The sequence below is a fragment of the Sprattus sprattus genome, assembly GCF_963457725.1.
Source record: "Sprattus sprattus genome assembly, chromosome: 10".
Classification (NCBI taxonomy): domain Eukaryota; kingdom Metazoa; phylum Chordata; class Actinopteri; order Clupeiformes; family Clupeidae; genus Sprattus; species Sprattus sprattus.
The window spans coordinates 20,658,837-20,681,817 of record NC_137908.1 but is presented as its reverse complement, the minus strand read 5'-3'; the positions used below and the strand labels follow the sequence as shown (position 1 = coordinate 20,681,817).

The 22,981-nt window shown below is 44.6% G+C and overlaps 2 protein-coding genes across 3 annotated transcripts in view; one reads left to right on the top strand and one right to left on the bottom strand.

Moving 5' to 3' along the window:
- The window catches only part of atg7 (ATG7 autophagy related 7 homolog), a 55,758-nt gene extending 54,914 nt beyond the window's left edge, over positions 1-844 (top strand). For both annotated transcript variants that reach the window (XM_080846547.1, XM_080846548.1), the window contains exon 19: positions 546-844. In XM_080846547.1, coding sequence (XP_080702673.1) covers positions 546-578 — 33 coding nt within the window. In that variant the 3' untranslated portion in view covers positions 579-844. The remainder of the gene's footprint in view (positions 1-545) is intronic.
- Positions 845-1,240: 396 nt separating this feature from the next.
- vgll4b (vestigial-like family member 4b) lies at positions 1,241-22,599 on the bottom strand. Its single transcript, XM_080845483.1, has 5 exons — positions 22,245-22,599; positions 12,929-13,118; positions 5,509-5,731; positions 5,124-5,247; positions 1,241-4,074 (listed from the first exon to the last, which is right to left on the bottom strand). Exons 1-5 carry the CDS (start codon positions 22,324-22,326, stop codon positions 3,827-3,829), a joined length of 867 nt encoding a protein of 288 aa, XP_080701609.1. The 5' UTR covers positions 22,327-22,599; the 3' UTR covers positions 1,241-3,826.
- Positions 22,600-22,981: the final 382 nt, after the last annotated feature.

The window sequence follows — 22,981 nt, the reverse complement described above, 5'->3', positions numbered from 1 at the left end:
CCAGGAGCTAGCCGTAATGCCAGGTGTGCTGATAGCACAGCCTGAGTCTTGTGTCTTAACTCATCTGGCTTGTGCACTTTAGTCACCTGCAAAGCTACTTATTACACAGAGCCTATTGTGTCTGACTTCACACAGAGAACTTGGCACCTTTGTTATCAGATGAGGACGAACCTGTTTATGTTTCTCTGCTCAGCCTTTAAGCTACCTGGAGCTTGTGTCTCCACCCCTCAAGAGACTTGAAAGTTGAGGACCTTTGAGTGTCATCTAATGTGTCTGGTGGATAATGTCTAATGATTTTTTTTGTAGTCAGTGTCTTATTCACACAATGTCTACCAGTGTCTGTGCTGCTACTGTTCCTTGTAGTACATGTGTGGTGTCACGTCAGATCTCTAAGTGGAAACAACACACCTGTGAATGTGGTGTGGGGATTACTGTTAATGAAAAAGGTTTGGTGTTGTGAAATGGGGGTAGGATGTTATTTGTATATTCAAGAGTGCTTGTTTCGACCTTCATACATTGAAACTGCCTATGACTATCTTTTTCAGATCTGGGACATGAGTGATGATGAGAGCATATGAAGAGAACTCACAAGACTGCGTTGAATGGGCATCCAGACTCCAGAGCTTACACTTGGATACAGATTGACAGTTTCGTGTAAGATCAGCAAACAAAGTCAAAATGCATCTTGTTTTCTCTGCTGTTGTACCGTATGTCTGATAACTTATATACATATGCACACAAACATGCATATCCTTTGTTATTTTCTAACTTCATTGTGTTGTTGTATATCAAGTCCTTTTACTCAGAGTTACTTTGACAGTAACATTAAAAACCATGCATCATTTACTGTTCTAATGGCCTCTCTTTTACTGTCATAAGAAAATATTTCAGCACTTTAGTAAAACAATATATACTTAATGGGTTTAGAGGGACATGAAGCCATAAAAAGAATAGGACTGTAATAACTGACACCAAATATCACTGTATTGCCCTACTGATGTTTGCAGCACACTGCTCAACAAGGCAAAAGGAACAGCAGTCACTAAACTCCAGTACGGCCATTTTCTTTCTCTCTCACACTCACACACACACACGACAATAAAGTGGACACTTGTCAAGAGCTGTGGTTTAAGAGCACTTTATTGTTCGTCAAGGCTACTTTAAGTACAAAAAGGTGGCCTGCCAAAACCTTTTTTTATTCGAAGGCGAAAAGGCCACAAAAATTAGGATATAATACAGATTTACAAACAGACTCGGGGTCAGAGGAAGAACACTTAACATGCTGCTTCCAAGTGAAGAGATTTTACAAGTTTCGTGTAATCTTATTTTTGTCTTTTCTTTTTTTTCCCTCCATACCTCCTCCAGATCTACTGCTTAAGTAAAGAAAAAAAGGCATTTTAATTCCCAACTAGTCAGGTTTGAGTGGATGTGGCCCATCTGTGCTTGCACACTTGAGATGGACATGTTTGTTCTGAGGTGTGGGGGGGCGTCCCCATGGGAATAGGGTGCTGTTGTTGAGACTGCTCAGTAGCCTTCAGCGCAGTACACGCCCTGCTCTCATAGAATAAACTGTGTTCCTGCACTTAACCTTTTACACACAAATCTACAAATGAAAAAGATCAACTTTTTTCAGAAAAACAAACAAAAAAAATAATAATAATAATGCATGATTACAATAAAAGGACAGGGAAAAAATTAAATAGCTACATATCATTAACAAATTAATTGTTCCTCAAAAAATATGACTACGATTTTTTTCTGTTCTCTGTACATTCGTTACGCACAGCGTAATGATGGTCTTATAGTTACCTATATAAAAAGTTTTATTTTTTTCTTTAAGTGATTATCCTACAGTGTGTAGGGTACTGTGTGCCAAAGCTGAAAGTGAGCCTAGTTTAACCAAAAACAAAAAAAACGTGGTGAAATGTGTACATAATGACCTAGGGACCCAATGCCCTTTCCCTCTGTATACATGCAGACTGAAGTAGGAAGCTTTAAAATGGCCTACTATGCAATACAAAACATTTTCATGTGTCCATTACAAACATAGAAAATACAAAATGAATGAATGAATTTTCTTCGTGGAGTATTTTTTAGTGTCACTCTTCTGCTTATGTCATTGCTGTTGCAGGAGGCAAACATATGCTGTCTAGCAGCCATTGTCACTCTTTTCAAACACGATGTGATTGGCTGAATTTAGTTGTGGCTAATGGGGTGAACTGGGATGATGGAATGTCGGGACATACGATTTTAGGGAAGGATAAGCTTAAGATGGGCAGTGCGTATGTCCGTGCCGCTCCAGATTTCTGCCACCTTATATCACTAATGTTCGTTGTTAGTAGTTATACTGAAATTGAGACACAAATGCAAGACCTGTACTAGGTTCCTTGTAAGAGGAATGTATTTCGCCTTGGTGCAGGTTGAAAAGAAAAAGAAACATGTCAGAGGTCTACACAGTTGCAGGCAACTGTTGCGAAAATTAAGAGAAGTCGATAAAAGACGTCTACAGAGCAAAAAACGAGAAATGCGTCTCGACACATTTTTTCTTTTCCCGGAGAGATAGTGAACTCTCAGGGGGCTGACCTGTCAACAGCTGCTAACGTTCATCTTTTTTTTCAGTCATGCAAAATGTGACAGCATCCTGTACCATGGATTAATAAGGTATAAAAATCCAACCGTTTATAATATGTAAGACCTGTCCGGAGGCCATCCTCTTGATGCTGGTTGCTACCATAATGAATATTGAATACAAAATATTGAGTACAACTGTACCAGCAGTAAGTTTATCTGGACTGTTACTGACAAAAATAGAACTAAACATCTGAAAGAAAAGGCTAATACAAGAATGAAGATTGAAATGTCTAAACAATAGATACCAGCTATTTCAAACATGCATCAGTAAGCACTAGTTTTACCCTTCAAACCATAGCTACTCTACCGAAACCACAGTGCCTGGGGAAACACACATATCCAAAATGATTCCAAAAATGCCCATGTGTAGAAAAACAGTCTGGTTGTCAGCACCAACCAGAAAGAAAATTGAAAAAAATGTCTCTAGTCTGAAGCAAGAGATGGCTTGATTAATCACCCCTTCCTTTCCCTGCAACATCTACTGGGATGATGCACCACCAAACCAGTGCAGTCGGCACTCTCAATGTTTGGTATTTTTGAACAACAGAAATAACCTTCAAAAGAGGAAAGAATCATATTAAAAAATACTGAACATGAGTTATCCCACTCAGTGGTGACATGTTATCTCAGTCCATCTATCAATAGTGCAAATCAGACCAGGCCTTCCTTTTCAGCAGGGGGAGAGTTAGCGAGGGTGCATGGGACTGCACACGGGGTGGTGGTGCATAACAACCAGAGGTCCGGATCAAATATTCCGATGGGTGCCATGAAAGAACTGCTTGTTCTTAGACTAAAGGTTCGCATCAGAAGGTTCTTTGGTAACTCCAGCAGGTCGTTAAGATGCAAGCTGCTAATTACTAGTTCAAAACAAAATGGTTCCTGCATGTTTTTGTTTTTTTGTTTTTTTACACTGTGGGCAATGCAATATGCCAAGCAAATGAAGGCAAACATACTTCAAAAGAAATGAAAAAGTAAGGCAAAAGACAAGAAAAATAAAACACACAAAAAAAGAAAAACATAACAAATTACAGATGAAGCCCCTTCTTTTTTCCCCCTCTGTCTTATGTACACAGCTATACACTAGCAATGCTGTCCGCACTGGGCGAAAACATGCACGCATGGTTTGTCAGAAGCCAAGGCTCAGGGTTAAGGTACGGGGGGGGGGGGGGGGGGAGGGTCTGGTCTGGTCCTCTTTTCAGGAGACGACTGAGGGGGAGTGACTGTGGTTGAGCATGTGGCTGCTGGGTGAGGACTCAGGGCTGCCCGTGGAGCCGCCCTTGGCCTTGATCTGGAGCCAGGTCTCACCCAACGCCTTGGCAAAGTGGTCATCCACCGAGCCGGTGATGGACACCGAGTTGGTCACTGGCTCCGGCTCCTTGTAGTTCTTGCCCAGGCTGCGGCGGAAGTGCTCCTCAATCACAGGGTCGCAGACCGTACTGTTAGCTAGCAGAGAGATGGATGGGGGGGGGGGGGGAAGGAAGGAAGAATGGTCAACTCAATGTAGAATAAACCCTCAGCACTGGAGAAGTGGAGAGATTCATATGGTAGATAATAAAATTCATAAAACAAGAGAGTACGTCAGGAAGTGTTTTTTTTTTGTGTGTGGAAGTTACGCAACTCAATCTGGAATTGATTAGCATCTTCCCCTGTGTGCCAGAGCACAAGAACTTCATCTCAGAGCGCCGGTCCCAGATGGGATGTGAAACTTCTTTTCCCGTGACCCTACACTGACCTGTGCTGAGCTACAGTGCCCACAGCAGGCCTCTGACCCTACTTATCACTCATCCCTATGACTATGTCTTAAGGCCTCTACAGACTATGCATAGATGAGAGACGTCCAGCGATGTTGCGACCAAAGGCCATGGAATGGCAATGGCATTCGGCGACTTACAACGGAAGCAGGCAAAATCATCGTAGGGAATGCAAAAACTGAACTAATCCTAACTTTGAAGTGACACGAATTAAGCGACTACCAATGGGAGTAAAAGATACCATTCACAGACCAGGACTGAGTTCCCCAAACATTTTTGAGGAGGGAACAATGTCCAGGACCATTGTGTATACATTATACTGTTATTTGTTGTATCAAATAGAAAATAAATGTGGGTTATATGTTTCCAGTGCCCTGTTGATGTATGTGAGTACAGACTAGCTATATGTTTATCCTGTATATGCTAATATCGAGCAAGGTAGTCTATTGCTTGTTTCACTCAGAAACATACACCCACTAGCGACCAACAGTCAGCTAAAGTGATTGCAGAGGAGTGACTTTTTTTTATGTGTATGAGGCTTTGGAGACGCATTGTCTGTAGAAAATTTCACTCAGGCAGTACTAGGCTATTTCCTCTCAGATGTAGCCAACTGCACGTATTGACAGGCAATAGTTTTAAGTTGTTGGTAATTGTTTTACTCTCTGTCACAACTTTGAGTCTGGAGAGTGTTCTCCAGAGGGCTTTAAATGAATAGGTCTGCTCAGGGATGGAGCTACTTACAGCTGGAAGGTCTCCTGTAGTTGGAGGCCAGGCCAGAGGAGCAGCCGTTGTGGGAGACAGGGCAGTGGGAGAGGTTACAGTTGCGGTTGTTCGCCGGGGCACAGGTGATCACAGAGGGCCGATTCTGCTCAAAAAGGGGGAAAAAACAATGACATGAAGACTTGAAGAGCAACAACTGAGAACTCCAGCACCACTACAGCAACATTTGAAAAAGTAAACACACAGAGGTATTTTTTTAAATAGTCAACAGACTATTTTGTAAAGAAGTCTAACTGGTGAAAGAAATAACTGACTAGTCTGTCAATAAATGTCCTGCTTTCAGCTTCCTGCTAGCGCACAGTTGAGCCTTTCTCTGGCCTGTTCTACCTGGAGGCGGTGTGGTTACCTGCTGGCGCTCGATGGGGCTGACGTTGGGTGAGAGGGCGAGCGAGCGGGCAGCGTCCAGGCTGTGTTTGGTCAATGCGAGGGGCTGGTCCATGGCCAGGCTGGGCATGTGGCCATACAGGGACCCGGCGTGCAAACTCACGGCCGGCACGGAGGCTCGCTCCGGGGGGCTGCGGCTGCGCTCACGGGGGTCCTTGCGGTAGTCCCCATTGATTGGTTTACCTCTGTGGAGATGGGCAAAGACACACACACACACAAGGGGAAGGTTTGTTAGTGTGAGTTTCCTATTGGGGCAAGTGCAGGCCTGCTTTCTACTATTAATACTGTCATTCAGCAGGGGCCCAGTGTTTGCACGGCTGCTTGATAAGGACATCTGTGTGCACTGTGCACTTACTCAAGCTCCTCTTGACTATGAATATTCAACATGTTTACCGTGCAAAGCCGGAGCACAACTTTTCTAAGCATGAAGCTCAGGGGCAACCATTTAAATTGAGTTTTGCAGGCTTTTCATGAAGGAAGGTTGGGTCAGAGAAGGAAAAATGGCCTTCCCATCAAGTAATGGGAACCCATGGACATCCTCCAAGCGAGTTGAAGTGAACACAATTCTCATACACAAACGTCAAAGACTGAACAATTGAACCAGTGTGCGTCAGTTCATTCACAATGAGCAGTTTCCAGCTTAACAAATCACATCCTTCTACCCTGTTTTCTCAGGAAGAGCAGGGAGGTAAATACAACTCCAAAACGAAGGCTCCTTCTCTCCTTCCCGTTCTCTCTCTTTCTCTCTCTGTCTCTCTCTTCCGCTGTGTATTCCACCCTTCCTGAAGGAGCTGAGTCTGCCAGCAACGAGGAGAGGAGGCCCTGTTTAGGGGGGAGTTCTCCTGGCCGTTCGCAGCACTCTCGTCTCAGCTTCACAGGAGGAAAACTTAATACCCCTTCCCCAACCACACACTGTAGCAGAGACCGGAGGACAGGCAGGAACTGGGGGCTGGGAAAGGGGCAACAAACACAGCCCCTGATTAGTTTACAATGAGCTTTGTGTGCCTTCAAGGGGGTGGGATAGGAAAGGGAGGGGGAAGGCAGGCCAACAACGAAATTGCATCTTTAAATCCCCCTGTTCTGTATATGGTTAGCCATGGAAGACTACATCAATGAGGGACTGTCAACTTAAAGCATGAAGTTAAAGATTTTACAATGGACCTTGCAAACCTCCTGGGTAGTTTAAAGGCTGCTTTTTTCGTTTCCTACTGGGGAGTGCGTGCAGGAGAGCAGAGAGGGAAGCTTGTGGGCCCATGGTCCTTGAAATAGTCTGTTACTAGGCAACTACACTGGCAAGTAAAGCATCTGCAGTACACCGTTACGTCCACCGGAAATGTCTCTCCCACAGAGACAAATAGGGTAAGCTGGACAGGGAGAGAAACTCTTTTTATTGCACAGACAAGAACAACTTTTTTTTACCCCAACAAAGGTTCATTTCACAAATGCTCCCTCCAGTTTCTGAGAGAAATGTCCCAAGTTATTCTGAGAACTTAAACCAGGACTTTTTGGCAACTTTGGTTTGTTTTTACAAATCAAAATGATAAAAGTTGAAGAACAAGGAGCTGAAAACAAAAAGCAAAGTCTGTGCATTTGTGCATAGGGAAAAAAACACCTTGAGTGAGAAGCCACTTGCTGTATTGGCTGTTAACATCTACCTCCTGAATGTAAACAACTACTGCCTTATCGTTCTCATGCAAACCCTGCGCTCACTCCCTCTCCCCAACTCATGTGAAGTATTAATGTTGTTGTATGAATATGCTGCAGAGCGCCGTTTAGACATGTTCTCTCTGGGCTGGACGACACTCAGATCCAGTTTCTCCCTCGGGTCTTTAAGCAGCTCTGCCCATACGGCTCACAGAAGAGAAGAGAGAGAATGGGATGGATTTAAGATTTAGAAATGGGGGATGAGGGTGAATGTGGGGATAGGGGTAAAACCCTTCTTTTTTCATAGGTGTCTTTATATACACTGGCTGTTAGAACAAGGGTCAAAGAAGAATAAAGCTTTACATGAAAATATGAGGCTTTTATCCCCCTTTGATGTGATGATGGATAAGGGTTAGGGGGAATCTGTGCTCACCCAACATTAATCCCTTTCAGACAGCATGAAGACAAACCAGCCTACTCCTACACGGACGCCTCAGCCTTGGAGAGCAGAGTGCAGAAAGCAGTCTGCTTCACAAAGAAACATCAATCATGGGGCTGGGGTGAGGGGTAGTTGAGGCCACACCCTCTTTGTTGTAAAAGTTCTGGGACTACTACAAGTGGCCGTGTGCACACTGCAGTTTCAACTGGGCCTGCAAACCCTAGGTGGGGTATTCTCAGCCTAAGCTTTTCATTTTATTGCAACCCAATTTTATGGGAACTGAAAAGTATATGTATATCGTGATTGACAGATTTAGCCTGGTCTTATAATTCACAGGAGTGCCCTAAAGGTTTTTTTTTTTTTTTTTTTACGAGGGCTTGGGTTATATGCAGCGTGCAATTAGTGGTGAATCTTGTGGCATCTTAAAACGGCTACACAGAGGGATCTATTAATTTAAAAATTGGACAAATCCTCTCTGTATATTATGATAAAGTCACATTACTTGCACAGTATGACCACTTGCCCATTTCTGTTTAATGCCCAGTGTGGAGCAGCTGTTCTCATGCCATTTAGTTTTGCTTTCAAGTTAAGGTCATCCTCTGAGGAGCCCATGTGCTTCTCTGGTGGCCTGAAGAAAATACACACAAAAGGGCCAGGCATTCAAAAGTCATACTTTTGGCATCTCATACTAATGACATCTGTCAAACGTTAGAAAAACCTCGCCTAATCAGTCTGAAGCCTGCAGTTAGATATCAGAAAGATGGCTATAGTAGCAGCCTTTCCACACTGTTAAAAGACATCAAGTACGCCAATAAAAACAAGAGACATTTTCTCACAATTGTGTTTCGCAATGGCTCAAAGGGGAGGGGAAGGAGAGGGGGGACCCTGACTACAAATCTTGGCAGGCTGTGGAGTTTTATTTCTTGTTCAAGACCCTGGAACCTCACCCTAAGAGATACAGGAAACATCTGGGAGAGATCAGGCCATGGAAGGCCCCCAACCACAGGATACAAACACGGCCCTGTGCTGCCAGTCCCCCTGGAAACCACATGCTCACTGACTTTGGGTGTCTCTCACTGGGCATCGCTAGTGATTTCTTCTGTAGGTTCAGACTTTAATTAAGTGTGTTTTAAGTATTACTTTAATACGATCCTGAATGAGGAAGACACACATCCAGCTACACACAGTAATGTTTGTACTGAATAGATTCTGCTGAGATGTATGGGTATTTTGACGCCTTTTATTCATTTGAATAGTAAGACTCTGATGAAACTAATGGCTTGGGTTCATAGATGTATTTGTTTCTCTAGCAATAAAACATCCAAATGCCTGGTACTCCATGAGCATTGCAATTACAAATGACTAATTTCTTCTTTTTGGCAGACAGACTCATTCACATCAAAGTGTGTGAGCGTGACTCGGGAATAATGATGTTTATACAGACAGTCTCCCTTGCAGTGCCCTCGTCTCCAGACTAGTTTTAGTGAGGTTTGGGTTTGGGGCAATTTCATTATTTATAATCCTGAATCAGCTCTGTTATGAGTCTGGCAATAACTGATCTAAGCTTATCCTGAGCACCCAAAGGCCATGTCAAGGTCTTGCAGAAAGGAACTGGGATAACACAGGAAATCCAAACTAACAGTAGCCCAACCCTCTAAATGTATTCATGTAATAAACTCCTCAGGTCAAAATGCCCCGTGCCCCGTATAATGTTATTTACTTGCAAATACAAGACAAAGGGCACTTTGATCATCTCATTAAGAGGTGCTGACACTCATACCCTTGCTAATTATGCTGCTGTGAAGTCTTTTAAGTGCAAAATCTCAGTCTGAGCATACCAACAGTGACTTCAATTGCAATATCAAAGGGATCTGCATGAAACATTTATGCACTTAACAACAGAAGAAAAGGGTTCCATGTAAAACAGCAGCAAACTATGATTTCATCTGGGCCTGACCACTTTGGCACAGGCCTACCCTCCCTCTGTGTTTGGCTCTGGGGTGGAGGCCATGAGAAGCAAGAACTCTCAAGGTTCCCAGCAGGCAAAGCTGAGGACTGCCGAGTTCCCACTTCTAGTAAGGGACCTTTTTTTATTTTTGGCTGTTGTTCGTTTTTACGTTCACCGCAGAGCGCCCAGCACCAACGCCACTCTAGGGGGAACGCCAGCACCCAAACATGAGAACAATCACTGATCTACAAACCAGGCTCCCGTACTTAAATCTGAAAAGCTTCTGAGATAGGAAGAACAACTGCTTTTTTGGTGTGCAGGTGGCTGGGAGGTGGAGGTGGTGGTGGGGGGTTCTGGCTGGGGTGGCCGACTGAAGTGAATGGGTGGTGTGTGTGAGGGGTGGGGGGTGAGGGGGTTGCTTCTACGGCAGTGGGGGCGTCTCCACGGGGACAAGCCAGAGCAGGCTTCCAACACGCAGTGGGTTGACAGGATAAGGGGCCCTTTGTTTTCGACAGCGCAGTGAAAATGAGAAAATGGCCCCCGCCTGACATAGGCCCTTCTCCACAACACAGCGTCTCCCCCCACAGACACACTTTACAGAGTTATGGCTCTCTGTACCTCTCTAAAGTCCCCTCGCCCATTCTCTTCTGTTCTCAGCAGAAAAAAAGAGCACACTAATGTCGGCAGCTCTCGCAATGTGACTGCAGCGTTAATGCTGTTGCGCAACGCCTCATTTGTGCCCACACTTACAGCAAAGAGAAGCGGCTGCATAAATACCGGCTTGCAGAGAACACCTCACAAAAACGTGGGTTACAGAACATATAGCTGCACATTAAAACTTACGAAACGGTGAGTGCTGCTCTTACAAAGAACCCCTTCAGGAACCAAAATGACCGCAGGCTACCCCAGAGGTACTGAAACCTGAGTGCTTCTGGAGTGGGCCTGAGTGTATGAGAATATCGTTGAGAGGGCAACTCTCTGGACAAAAGACAAGAAGGGGAGCAGGGCGCGGGCAGCCACCCTCCCCTGTTCAGCCCGGGCCGCTGCAGGGCTTGCTCTCCAGAAGTGGAGCGCCATAATAGTAACCTGAGCCGCTGGGACTGCTGCCCCAGTCTGTGGTGTCAGGTGTCAGCTACCTATGCCCCCTCCCCTGCCCTCTGGCTTTTAGTCTTTCACTCGCAGGAAGATTCCACCACAAACATGGTCTGTAGAGCTCTTGTAAAAGCCCAGACTATAAAGTTAAATAAACTAGTGGCCATTAGCCAGAGAAAACATACAAATTGAAGTTTTAAAATTGTGGAAATGTCTCACTTGAATCTTCTTGTTGATACTGATGTAGACAAAGAGCACAACTCAAGGCACAAAAAAAGGGCAAACACACAAAAGGATTCAACAGCCTTGTGAATAATAATGTTTTTTTTTTATAGAGCACCAGTTTCCCCTCTGTATTTCCTATCAAAAGATATTTGTGTTGTTTTTTGCTGAGGCTGGCAATTTCAGTGCATAATGTTTCTAACAACACAAGTACAGGCTTTGAGTATAACACAATAGTCAGTCATGTGTCACTCCCACTTGACACATGCAACAGCGACAATTTCATAAAGTTTAATTAATGCACACTGAAAACCACAGAGCACGTGACCGATTAAGGCCTGTGGCATATTTAAACACTATGGAGGGCCGAGCATTGAGAATAGCCATAACAATGAGCAGGGCCACTGAGGGTGGTGGACATAAAACACCTACAATCATGCCTATGGTGAGCTGTAACCCTTCACAAAGTGCTGACACAGCTCGTCTACGGGTGAACGATAGTTCTTCTAACGCAAGAACCCATTGTTTCTCCAGCCCACCATCCCACCCCGGGCTTCTGCAGAGTTCAGCCAAGCCATGCGGTCGGAGTGGTGTAGGCCTGATCTGGCCCCGTTTCAACCCTCAGGAAAGATGATCCCACTCGTGTGGCCAACGTGTTAACTCCTGTGACCTGGGGGTTTGGACCTCTGTCACACAGTGGCAGGAGACGGGAGGGGATGACCCCGTTGACTGAAATAATATTGCTGCAAAAAACACAACTAAAATAATATTAATAGTACCAAAAAAAAGTAAATAAACAGAACTGGCAATAACTGGGAATATATCTAGGTCAATGTGTGGGAATATTTCAGTGAAAAGGGGGGCTGGTCTCGTGATCAGTCTGTTTACTCCAGCAGTTCTGTAAAGAAGCTAATCGAATACCGCCCTGCCCGGGGTAGAAAGGGGGTTTCACAGTCCCAGTGATTTGCTCTACTTCCCCTGGGGCCCAATTCCAGAGGGAAGAAGACAAATCCCCCTAACATGAACACATTGACAACTGCAAACTGCATCCTTGTTGGACCATGTCCCTGCTCTCCAGCTTACACTCCGATAACAAAGTTTGATTCGAATTGCCCAAGTGCACCCAACAGCTGTGAATACTGTGGAATGCTGAGCCAGAGATGGCACTGCCAGGCATGGCAGGAATCCACAGCCTGTGATGCCCTGAAGAAGAGTGCCATGAGTGTTCCCATTATTCCTCAGATCAGCTAACACTTGCGTCCTAATTTGTGCCACGCATTCCCCGGCCGTGAACTCGACTGGGCCACTGCGACTGACACGGGGGTGAGTTATTCGACGCTAAACAGCCATGTCTGTGGTCCTATGACTCAAGGCAGCCCCTTCGGAGCTGGGCTGGAATGCAGGGAATCCACAGGGCCCACAGTGATGGCTGCCATGGGGTATGGGGGTATGGCCAGGCACTGCAATTGCACCAAGGGCTCCCTGCACAGGGATCTGGAATGCCAAGAATCCCAGACTTCACCACCATCACAGCACTGGACGCATTCACAGGCCTTCCCCTACGGAATCTGAAGGAGCTGGGAAACCTGCACAGTCTTTACATTCCAGGCCAAACAGCAACCTTGCAGAAAAACTCTGTGTCCTGCTCTAAAAAAGGAAGTGCTCAATGGCAGAAAGTAGAGTTGGCCAAGAGTTAGGAGTGTGCATACTTCACATTCTCAGGCAGAGTACAAATCTGGGACAAATACATGTTGGTGGTTTCTCTTAAACCCTTCTGTTCATTTAGAGTTCTACAAGATTCATTCACTTTTCAAACAGAATTGGCCATGTTCCGCATTCCAGATATATGACGATGTGCTGACACGTTATGATACTTTTTCATAAGCATTTGTCAGCCGTGTAAACCTTCTAAGGTTGCCATACCAGGACTTCCCTCTCCTATCTATCAGAGTATGAAATCGCAAGCCGCTGACACGACTTGAGGAGCTCTGAGCGCTGTGAAAAAGTCAGGCGTGACATTTATGGGGTTGAGCTTACAACTGTGCGGCGAACAGCCGGCTCATCTTGGCCACGTGCTCGTTGCTGCAGTCGAGGTCGTCGTGGGCTTGGTCCCCGCTGTGCTTCCGCTTGCTCGGGCTGATGGGAGGAGGGCCGGTCCTGTGGTTGCTGACGGCCGAAGAGAGGGACATGGGCTGCATCCTGGGCTCTCCTCTGAGGGCGGCCTCGCCTGCACACAACACAGTGGAGCACAATGTGAGATCACTTTACTGGATTTTATTGACACTGGTTTACGAGTTATTTTCAATACATTGGAGGCATTAAAGAGGGGGAAAAAACACACACACACACACACACACACACAAACATGGGTCTGTGTGGGAAAGATACAGATCACTGGAAGTGAAAATTGCCAAACTGTTGGGAACTCAAAAGGTTGAAACAGCATCAAGGCAAGAGTGCATTAAAACTAATGAATGCCATTTGGGCCTCCTAATCCTTGTGTTTTGCGTGTTGGCTGGGGGTCCACAACAAAGCGTGTGAACCAAAGGCACAGACAAACCTCATCCAAATTTTAATTAAACTCACTGGCTGATTGTAACTCCCATTTCATGTGGAGAGTTTGCCCTGCTTTTTACAAACCTGCTCTGACGCAAACAGTTTTTTCCAGTGACTGCTTAGTTCGCAACTACCCGTACGCCCCCCTTGCCTTTTTAAAGTGCTAGAGGATAATTAAACCTGTGCTACAACTGCTACAAAAAGAGGGGCCAGCTGTTTATGTCTCAATTCACAGGCAAAAAAAAACAAAACACTAATGCAATGCAAGTAATGAAAAAGTTCCCATAACATTTTGAAGCTGTTACAGTTTGGAAATGGCTACACTTTCTAATGCCAGGGAATCAGCCAAACCAAGTAAACAGTCCAAGGTGGATATCTGCAGTGTGGTACAGTAGCACGCGGTGCATGCAGAGTGTGAACTGAGGGGGAGGGAGGCAGGAAAATTACAACTGGCAGCCACTGGCTACTGGGTGTTTCCACTACGGAGGAGGTTTGCTCGACCCAACACAGCGATTTTACTGAATGTATTTACTGGGCCACATTCATGGGGAACATTAATCTAAGTCAATATCAACAGAATAAACCTGACTTTTTTTGGGGGACCTGCAGGAAAATAAAATCATGGCTACTTGAGGTATCCACAATCTTGCAGATTAGTCTTTTCAGTCTTTTAGTAAAAAGTTGTTAACCTACTGCTCCTCCCTACTATGGTCTAAAGCTGTGCTGAAATACTAAAAGACAAATGGAAGATTTCAGACACAACGCTTACAAGGTGATCAAAGCACCACTGTGACCAAGCTAACAACACATACAAAACAATGCTCCCCCTTCTGCCCCACAGACAAATAGCTCGTCGCGAGGTGTCTTCAGAACAAGCGGCCTATTTTCCCTCCACTGGCATGTTTCTACTCGTCCGCCCTTGCTCCATGGCAACAAGGGTATGACATCATTGTTTTTGGCAGAGGCCCGGGCTCTGTAATAAAGACGAGACTGTGGGCCTTGGTTGGTGGCACTGCATTTCAGCCATTGAGGCCAGAGTCCCTGACACACGATAGCTTATCTGCGCTCTGCTTTGAGAGTGAGCCACTCCAAATGTGTGTGTGTGTGTGTGTGTGTGTGTGTCTGTGTGTGTGGCTATGCTCCTACACTATCGCAAGAGAATGAGCACGTAATCTCTTACTTGCAAGACTAATGTAGTTTATTGTCCTTCAGGCCAGACAGATAAGACTATTGGAGGAAAAAGGGAAAATGCTAAATAGGCCAAGAATGGAGTCAGAAAACTGCCACTGTTCAGCTGCATAGTATCATGTGAACAAAGAAAAGTCATTCAAGAGTCATTTTGCACGAGTCATCGCACAACATTTTCACATCCTTCCCCAAACTCCAGTAATGCCAGGCCTTAAAGCAGGATATCAACAGGTATGGTGCCATGCAGACAGAGGGCCAACACAAGGCTTTTAAAGAAAAAACTGCCCAAATCAGCATCCAATTCCACACCAGTGCACACAAAGACCTCCCACGTCCAAGAGCTGCACAAAACAGATACAGCAGGGATTTCTCCCCACAGAGCAACTAAAAGGATCCCTTCTTTCATACTTGTTGCATTTCACACTTCGTGTGTGTGTGGGGAGAGTACAGAGCCAAACCAACAGAGAAGCTTCAGCGCTGCCAAAAGGAGGGGAAAAAAAAAGAAAACTACTGGTACAGTAACTTTTGCAAGGCACATGCTGAGCCACAAAGATCACTATCTGTGTCGGGACAGACGCGCGCTGATGTTTGATGTTCTGAGAGGCAGTCATTAAGTGCAAAGCGATCAAAGGCAGGTCTCTACTTGGGACATCAAACGTGGAGGCAGGAGTGATCGGGTTACAGAGGTGCACGCCTCCTAAACCCCTTTGCCCCCGCATCTCCGAGTGCTGCTTTAAAGAGCTGAACATAAGCACGGCATCCGCTGCAAATGATATTTTTGGCAAACTCCTTTGCTGTAACCCGAACCCCAGTGCAAAGGAACACCTCCATTTAAAAAAGACGTCTGAGGCCTGGCTTGAATTCGCTCAAGTCGGATGTTGGCAGGACAATGGTCTCCTTTCAGCATCTGTGTGTTTTAACTTGTCTTTCTATGCATTCACAATGCCTCACACTTGCACCCCAATCCCCTTTGAAATAGAAGGAGGCATAACACATTCAAAAAAGGAACATAAGGTTGTAAGAGGAACTTCCAGCTCAACAATGAGCTTTTGTGTGTTGCGAAGTTTGCATGAAAAAATATCCTAACATGGGTAACTAAACTTTCTTTCTCCACACACACACTCACAGTATTGTTTCAAAGATTAGCCATTCAGTTTTCCTCCTCGCTCCCTCTCTGCCCTCCACACAATTCACCTAAGCTTGTCCTTTTGTATGAGTCCATGTGGAGAGATGGAGGAACATGTTTGGTGGAGGTGACAAAATATCAAACTTACTATGTTGAGCAGCACTCTCTCCACCTCGGCCCAATGAGGAGTGGACCTCCACATCCCTCTCTCAGCCTTTGAGACTTAAATTAAGCTCTCCAGCAGACAGGGGTGCCGGGAGCAGGAGAGCAGGAGATCTTAATTTAAGTCTCAGAGGCTGAGAGAGGGTTGTGGAGGTCCACTCCTGATGGCAGATGTCACCACAGCGTGCTAGTGTGTGAGAGTGTATGGCTGTATTGGGATCAAGGGCCGGGAGCTTCTTTGGGCATCTCCGTACAGTAAGCAGAGAAAGTGCCGCCTCAACTCAACTCACCAAAGGAGGTCAAAGTGTTGAAAATATTCATTACAATACACTTCTACACTCATACTCCATATTCTGTGAACATTATTTTTACCGCCATTTGCAGTGTTCCAACAGTCTTGTATAATGTCACTGGTGATAGCAGAGCTTCAAAGTCGACCTGAGAGAAGACTCTCAAATACAATCTTTAGCATACAGTGTCTTTCCAAAACCACTGCAATGGAAACTGACAACATTGTCAAGAGAATGTGTGCACAAACTTCAAATACTGAACACAACAGACTCACAGAGATAAGGAGTTATGGGTGCACATGTCACAAGCCAAAGTTGACATTAAACAGGTCTATTAACTTGAAAACATTTATGTCATTGCACAAATGTGTCCACATCAAAATGTAGGCTATAGCACTTCTTTGCGGAAATATTTCTCTATATTTCTCTCCTCTGAGTAAGCTGGTGAAAGGCACCCTTTCCACTACTTCAGAACGAGCAGAGACGACACTGACTGATTAACCAACAGACTAACCGGCCTATTTATAGCAATGATGCACTGCTTTATGCACAGAAGCCCAGATAGGTTAGCCATGTGCTTGACGGGCAATTCTTCGGAGCCCATTATAAATAGCGGAGAAGCCTGTCGTGCTCTGCCGATTGTGTATTTCCAGCCACTGTCACTGGGTCACGTGACCACATCCCCCTCCACCTTCACCCCTTCGCCACCCCGGAGGCCTGAGGAGTTAGCTTCAACGTTTGCACCCAGAGAGTGAGAAGCACAGAAGCACAGACTGAGAGTGAGCAAGAATAAGGCCTTCAGAATAGATCCGGCAGGTCGCCATCCAAGCCACGCCAATCATGCCTGCCACACATTTGAGCTGGGAGTTTTCCGTCCACCGAGGCCAGTTATCTTTGGAGGGCTTCAAGGCTTATCATGGAAACATGGGTGAGTCACCAGGGCCAGGAGAAAGGACCAAAACAATTTAATAAAAATGTCTTGCAACTGCAAACATGCCATATTACCCATCAGAAGAGACAGGAAGAATGGCTTCCGGATCGATCAACTTCAGTCTGATGAAGCGTAGATCAACTTTCTTTCCATCGTGTCATTTCCTTTATTCACTTATTCTGGTGTAACTATTTATGGGGCGAACAAATCCCAGCCTCTGACATAGTCATGGCAGACAATCACTTCCCTTCAAAATAAGTCTGGCCTTAGGCCAACTAAGTTAGCCATGAAGATGAGTGGACCTCTGCCCACCCACCACACTGCCCTGGTGATGTGAGATGCATGTGCAACACCAAGAGTACTGATGCACTGAACCTCACAAGGTATCAGATAGAAGCTCAGGATATACTGCAAATGCATCTGGCCTTACCAGAGGTTTACTACAGCATCAAGCATGACATCAGAATACCACAGCTATATAGAACATAGAAAGAGTGACGGGGAGAACACTAAGTGTTCATGAGCCCTTCACACAGAAGTAGAGACAGGGACCTAAGGTGTGGGGGCTAAGAAAGGAAACCCTTAAAGAAAACAAGAACTGGGCAGCATGACAAGATGCCCTCATGTTCCTTCACTGGAACCAGACCAGTCAAGCCCATAAGGGACTAATAATACAGTTCTAGCACTCCATAACTCTATAAGCCATTGCCAGGCACTACAAAGGACCACTGCACATGACAAAATCTGCGACTACTCCACATTTCTGACACCACCATTAGTTACTGATGATAGCGCTGTTTAGAACATCTTAAGATCCTGCAAAGTTCTTAACACCAGCCAGAAAAAGTCATGACATACAAACATTACCAAACAAATCATATTAAGTGAAGATTGAAAACCATCAACACAATCCATGTCAAGAAGAGACATTCCAAAGTAAGCACAATTACAGGTGACCAAAGTTGTGAATCCAAGTTGAGCTCAGTTGCCTGAGATGGTTAATACATGGTTAGGCTTGGTGAAGTCAGATGGCTGTAGATGGTTAATACATGGTTAGGCTTGGTGAAGTCAGATGGCTGTAGATGGTTAATACATGGTTAGTGCTTGGCAGTCAGATGGCTGAAGATGGTAAATATATGGTTAGGCTTGGTGAAGTCAGATGGCTGTAGGTGGAAGATATAATCAACTGGAATGACTTCTGCACTCATGGGCCTTTGCTTATCCCGAGGGTCTGATCCCTGGGCCTCTGCTCCTCATCTCCTGGCCTGCTTACTAAGGGCTTTCAGACAGGAAAGCCTCCAGAGAGCCTCGCCAGCACAGAGCCCTGACCCAGGCAGGACACTCTACAAAGGCAGGCGGGAGACTGGAATTAGGCTTGCCAACCAGTTGTTTGACTTAACTACAGAATTACATAAAGCATTCTGTCTTTGACTACCGTCAATGCAAAGGGGGAAGGGGGGGGTAGGGGGTTTAGGTCAAACCACTTGTCCAAGCTCTGCTCAAAGTAACCAAAAAGAGATGAACCGGGAGAAAAAAAAAGAAACACATTTTTCTCCACTAGTCTGGACCACGTTCCCAGAGGCTTGACAAGTGAAGACTGACAACAGGAGGCTGGTACGGCATGGTACAGATGAGACCTCATCCTCCCCTGCACTACCCTTCTTCTGTTCCTACTCCTCCTCCATCCATACCTCTGATGTCTGGCATTCTTCAGCGTTTAACACATTCATGTAAAACCACTGTCTATGCTAGGACAAAACACAATCCAATTCAGCTCTACAATATGCAACCACTTAAGCCTAATTTATACTTCTGCATCCCTCTCCGTCCTCGAAAAAAAAATGGGCGGGCGGGGGCAGGCGGTTGATTCAGAAAAAATTGAACGTACTGGTCGGGCTTACATACTACTCCGACGGCTATGCGTCCTAAAGCCTATTCAACCTATTCAACGCCAGACCGCTGGGTGAGGTAACTACTGTTTGTCGAGCCCGTAGCTACCACATAACCTCTTTATTGGAAGTCATTGATTGTTTTTCCTCCCAACTGTCACTGACATGACACGGATGCTGCTTCAAGACCTGTTGGGCAGGTGCAGTCACATGGGCCTTGGAGACATGTAGCACAGTGAATATTACCATGTCTAAAGCTATATATTCACTTGAGTAGGCAAATGTATCTCCATCGTGGTGGTCATTTTTTTGTGAAAAACATTGCGATTTATAACAAAACGATATGCTTATCTTACATACAATACAGAAACTATTATAAAACGATCCAATAAAATGAATACGTTCTTATTTTCTTTGGTATTTTTGTCACATTCATACTGCAATGATCGCTGGGTAACCTTTGAATAACTACAACGCTATGACAATGCACTCATTGGCCACGAGACGGTTGCCCTTGTCAAAAAGTGGTAACGTGAATGTGTCACTATGAAACAAAGCATGCACACTTCGAACAAAATTACCCCCCAAACTCTGAGGACAGGGCCAGAAAAATAAACCCACGGTATTCATCATACATCATACATCATACATCATGCAGTGTTATAGTTATATCAGACACACAGCAAGAACATGCATACCTCAATACGGTTGTGGGACTGCGATTTCAACCATGAATATGTTGAAAAACACATACATTAGCACACTTACTAATGATCATCTGCCAGGCTCTCACACACGAAAAGTTGATTCCAAAACTCTCGAATTTAAGACAGAGTGGACTGACAAGTAGGCTATGCATTTGTGCTGCTTGTGGGCAGGACAAAACCGATGTGTTTAATCTGCAACGAGACGGTTGCCCTTGTCAAAAGTGTTAGCGTGAAACGTCACTATAAAACAAAGCATGCACACTTCGAACAGAAATACCCGTAGAACTATGAAGTAAGGGGCAGACAATTAAACCCACTGCAGTCTTCATACCAATCCACATGCAGTGTTATAGTTATATCAGAAACACAACAAGAGAATGCATGCACATGCCAATAAACATTATTCTGATTCTGATACCTCAACATACAGTTGTGAGACTGCCTTTTCAACCATGAATATGATGAAAAACACATAGGAGCACACTCACTTATTATCCTCTGCCTGGACACCTTTAATGCCCAATTTTCAAGAAGACGATCTTAGAGAAATCGTTGTGTGTGTGGTAGTCGTTTATTGTATAGTACATTCCTCCAATCCTCACAACAGCGAATGATGGCAACTAACAGACAATGGTTGATGGTGGAGCTGCTGGACTAGTTTGAGTTATAAGCAGAGGACGTGCTTGTAGCGATTTGAGCGACAACTACAACAACAACAGAACAGGAGACAGGTGGTACGTACGTTTACTAGATTTTCCGCTAAATCAAGCGTTAGCGTATTCACAATAACTCTCAAAAGTGTGCTGCTAATAAGTACAACGTTGTCGTGCCGATTATGCTCTCACACGCCACCCTCATTGAGGCAAAAGTAATGTTTGACTCAAATGTCATTCACTGCCGTTTTATGTAAAGTCAGTCATTCTAAATAGGTTCTACACATACATGAAATACATTTCCTATTTAATAGATGCAAAGTAATTATGCTGCCAGCATTACTCCGTAGCAAATTACGTTAGATGTCAGTTGAAGCTGGTTGGAGAAGGCACTTTCAACACCGAGCCACCAGCCAAGAGACCAACAGTGGTCGGGAGAAATGTACTTTTCGAGGGTTTATATAAAATACGGTAGCCTAATGCTGCATGCTGTGCAGCTTTGTAGTTTACCAAAGTCGTACTAAAACATTTTGACAGAAAACAGGAAATGTGAGGTCCTGACATGTGTGATTCCGGAAATGATGTTGTTTGGAAATGATGTCGTAAACTGGCCAATCACAGCCAAGGGGGTCTCCGACTCTCTCCGTCTCTTTAAGAAAAGTTAGAAAAAAGCGTTTGTCTCCGACCAGCTCTCCGACGGCTCTCCGACGGGTCGGATGGGCGGCAACACCTGGGTGAAGGTGTTACCAAGGCGTGCCAAGGCGTGCCAAAGTGTCCCTCTACGACCAAATCGGAGAGAATCGTAGAAGTATAAAAATGCCTTTACAGAACTGAATCGCTGCGAATGAATGCAATCTTATAAAACTTATAATAAAACTAACTATGAGAGATACATGCATGAGCATGAACCCTTGGTTAGTTACTTCAGGATGACTCCTACTCTTGGAAGACAGAGTTACCCAAGTATGCAACCCATTTATGCCAAATGACACAACTGACTATCCAGTTGTGACAGATGTTGCTGCAGGCCAAGAATGATCCAACCTATAAATTAATATCACTACCCTGCAAACGACCTTTAATACCTCACTCATATAAACGTACACAAACATGTATAAACAGTGGCAAACACGTGGCGAATTCCTTTATTTACACATCATTGCAGCAGATCTGTTTTTCAAATCCTGCTGACAGATACTTTTGTATTAAACCTATATATTATGAAAAGCACATATCTGCTTTATCTTGGGGGGGGGTTACATTGGACTCTCTCAAGTGCTTCCAAACATTAGGAGGAAAACTCGTGTTTGGAATGTTTTTCAGTCACTGTAGTTCGACTTCAAAAACGAAATAATCTGCCGAAGGCTACACAAGAGAAACCCCGCTGGCTCCGAAAACCTCACGTTCACCTTCGAGAGTAAATTGAATTTTGCACGATAGCAGGTAAAGTCAACAAACCGTGCATTACCACATTTTATGTTATGATTCCGTTTGCAGTCACCCACGTAGTCTAGTTAATACTCTTTCAATTGTAAGCAGACTGTTAATGCATTAACTGTGTATGAGCCACTTCACTGAAGTTATCGTTTAGCTTTTGCAGAACTCCTAAAAGAATGCAAAGCACTACTTAACAAATAAACCAAACACCAGTGTTTACAAAAGGCTTCCCTTAAACAACCAATCGCAACTTCACATTACAAAGCTTTGGGACAACACGACTACGTCATAAATCATACTCTTTTCTTCCAACCATGTAAAGCTTGAGACTAATGCATCGTCAGCAACTAACGTTGCGTAGGCGATTATAAACCGTTTGATACATCAAATATAAAGTATACTTTAAAATGTTACCTTCGTAGCAAAGTATGCCGATGTTGTTGTTCATTTTGTCCAAGTACTGATAGTTCAACAGGTCCATCTTCGTAAGAAGCATTTATCGGGCCAGCAAAAAGACCAGCTTTTTTGCTTTCAATCGAGGCAGGGGGAGAAATGGTGCGACCGGTCTGTTTCTCGCGAAATCGTTTCCTAAAGCTAAAGGCCCAGCCTTTAACTTTTTTCCAGAGGTCTAAGCCTAAATATCTACCCCGCAAGGGTTATGCGCTCCGACGCGAAAAATAATTTAAATAACTAGCCGGTTAAAAGTGAGAAAATCACTTCTAGAACTTAACCAATTGTGAGGGAAAATCTAAATTCAACGAAATGTTTATTTGGGACAAAAGGGTCGCGCCAGATCTCCTCACAGCCCGCTGTAAGTAGACTGCCCTGTCACGCAGGCTATGCTTGGTATGACTCGTATGTACACCCGTTTCCTCTATGAGGGGTTTCGGCCACTGGGCATGCTCATTAAATCTCTAGAGCGCCTCAAATGTCAGAGATTTTTCCTGAACAAGATCAGCCCCCTGAACGCACCGAAGCTCAGAGAAAGTAATGGGAAATTGGAGAGAGCGGGAGGCACAAACAAGGAGGGGCTAAATCAGACAGGAAACAGTGCTGTCCTGGCGAAAATAAAAAGCAAAGAAAGCCATTTGATGTTCTTTAAACATTAATCTATTGACAAGTAAGGCCTTCACATGTCAAATGTAAAATGT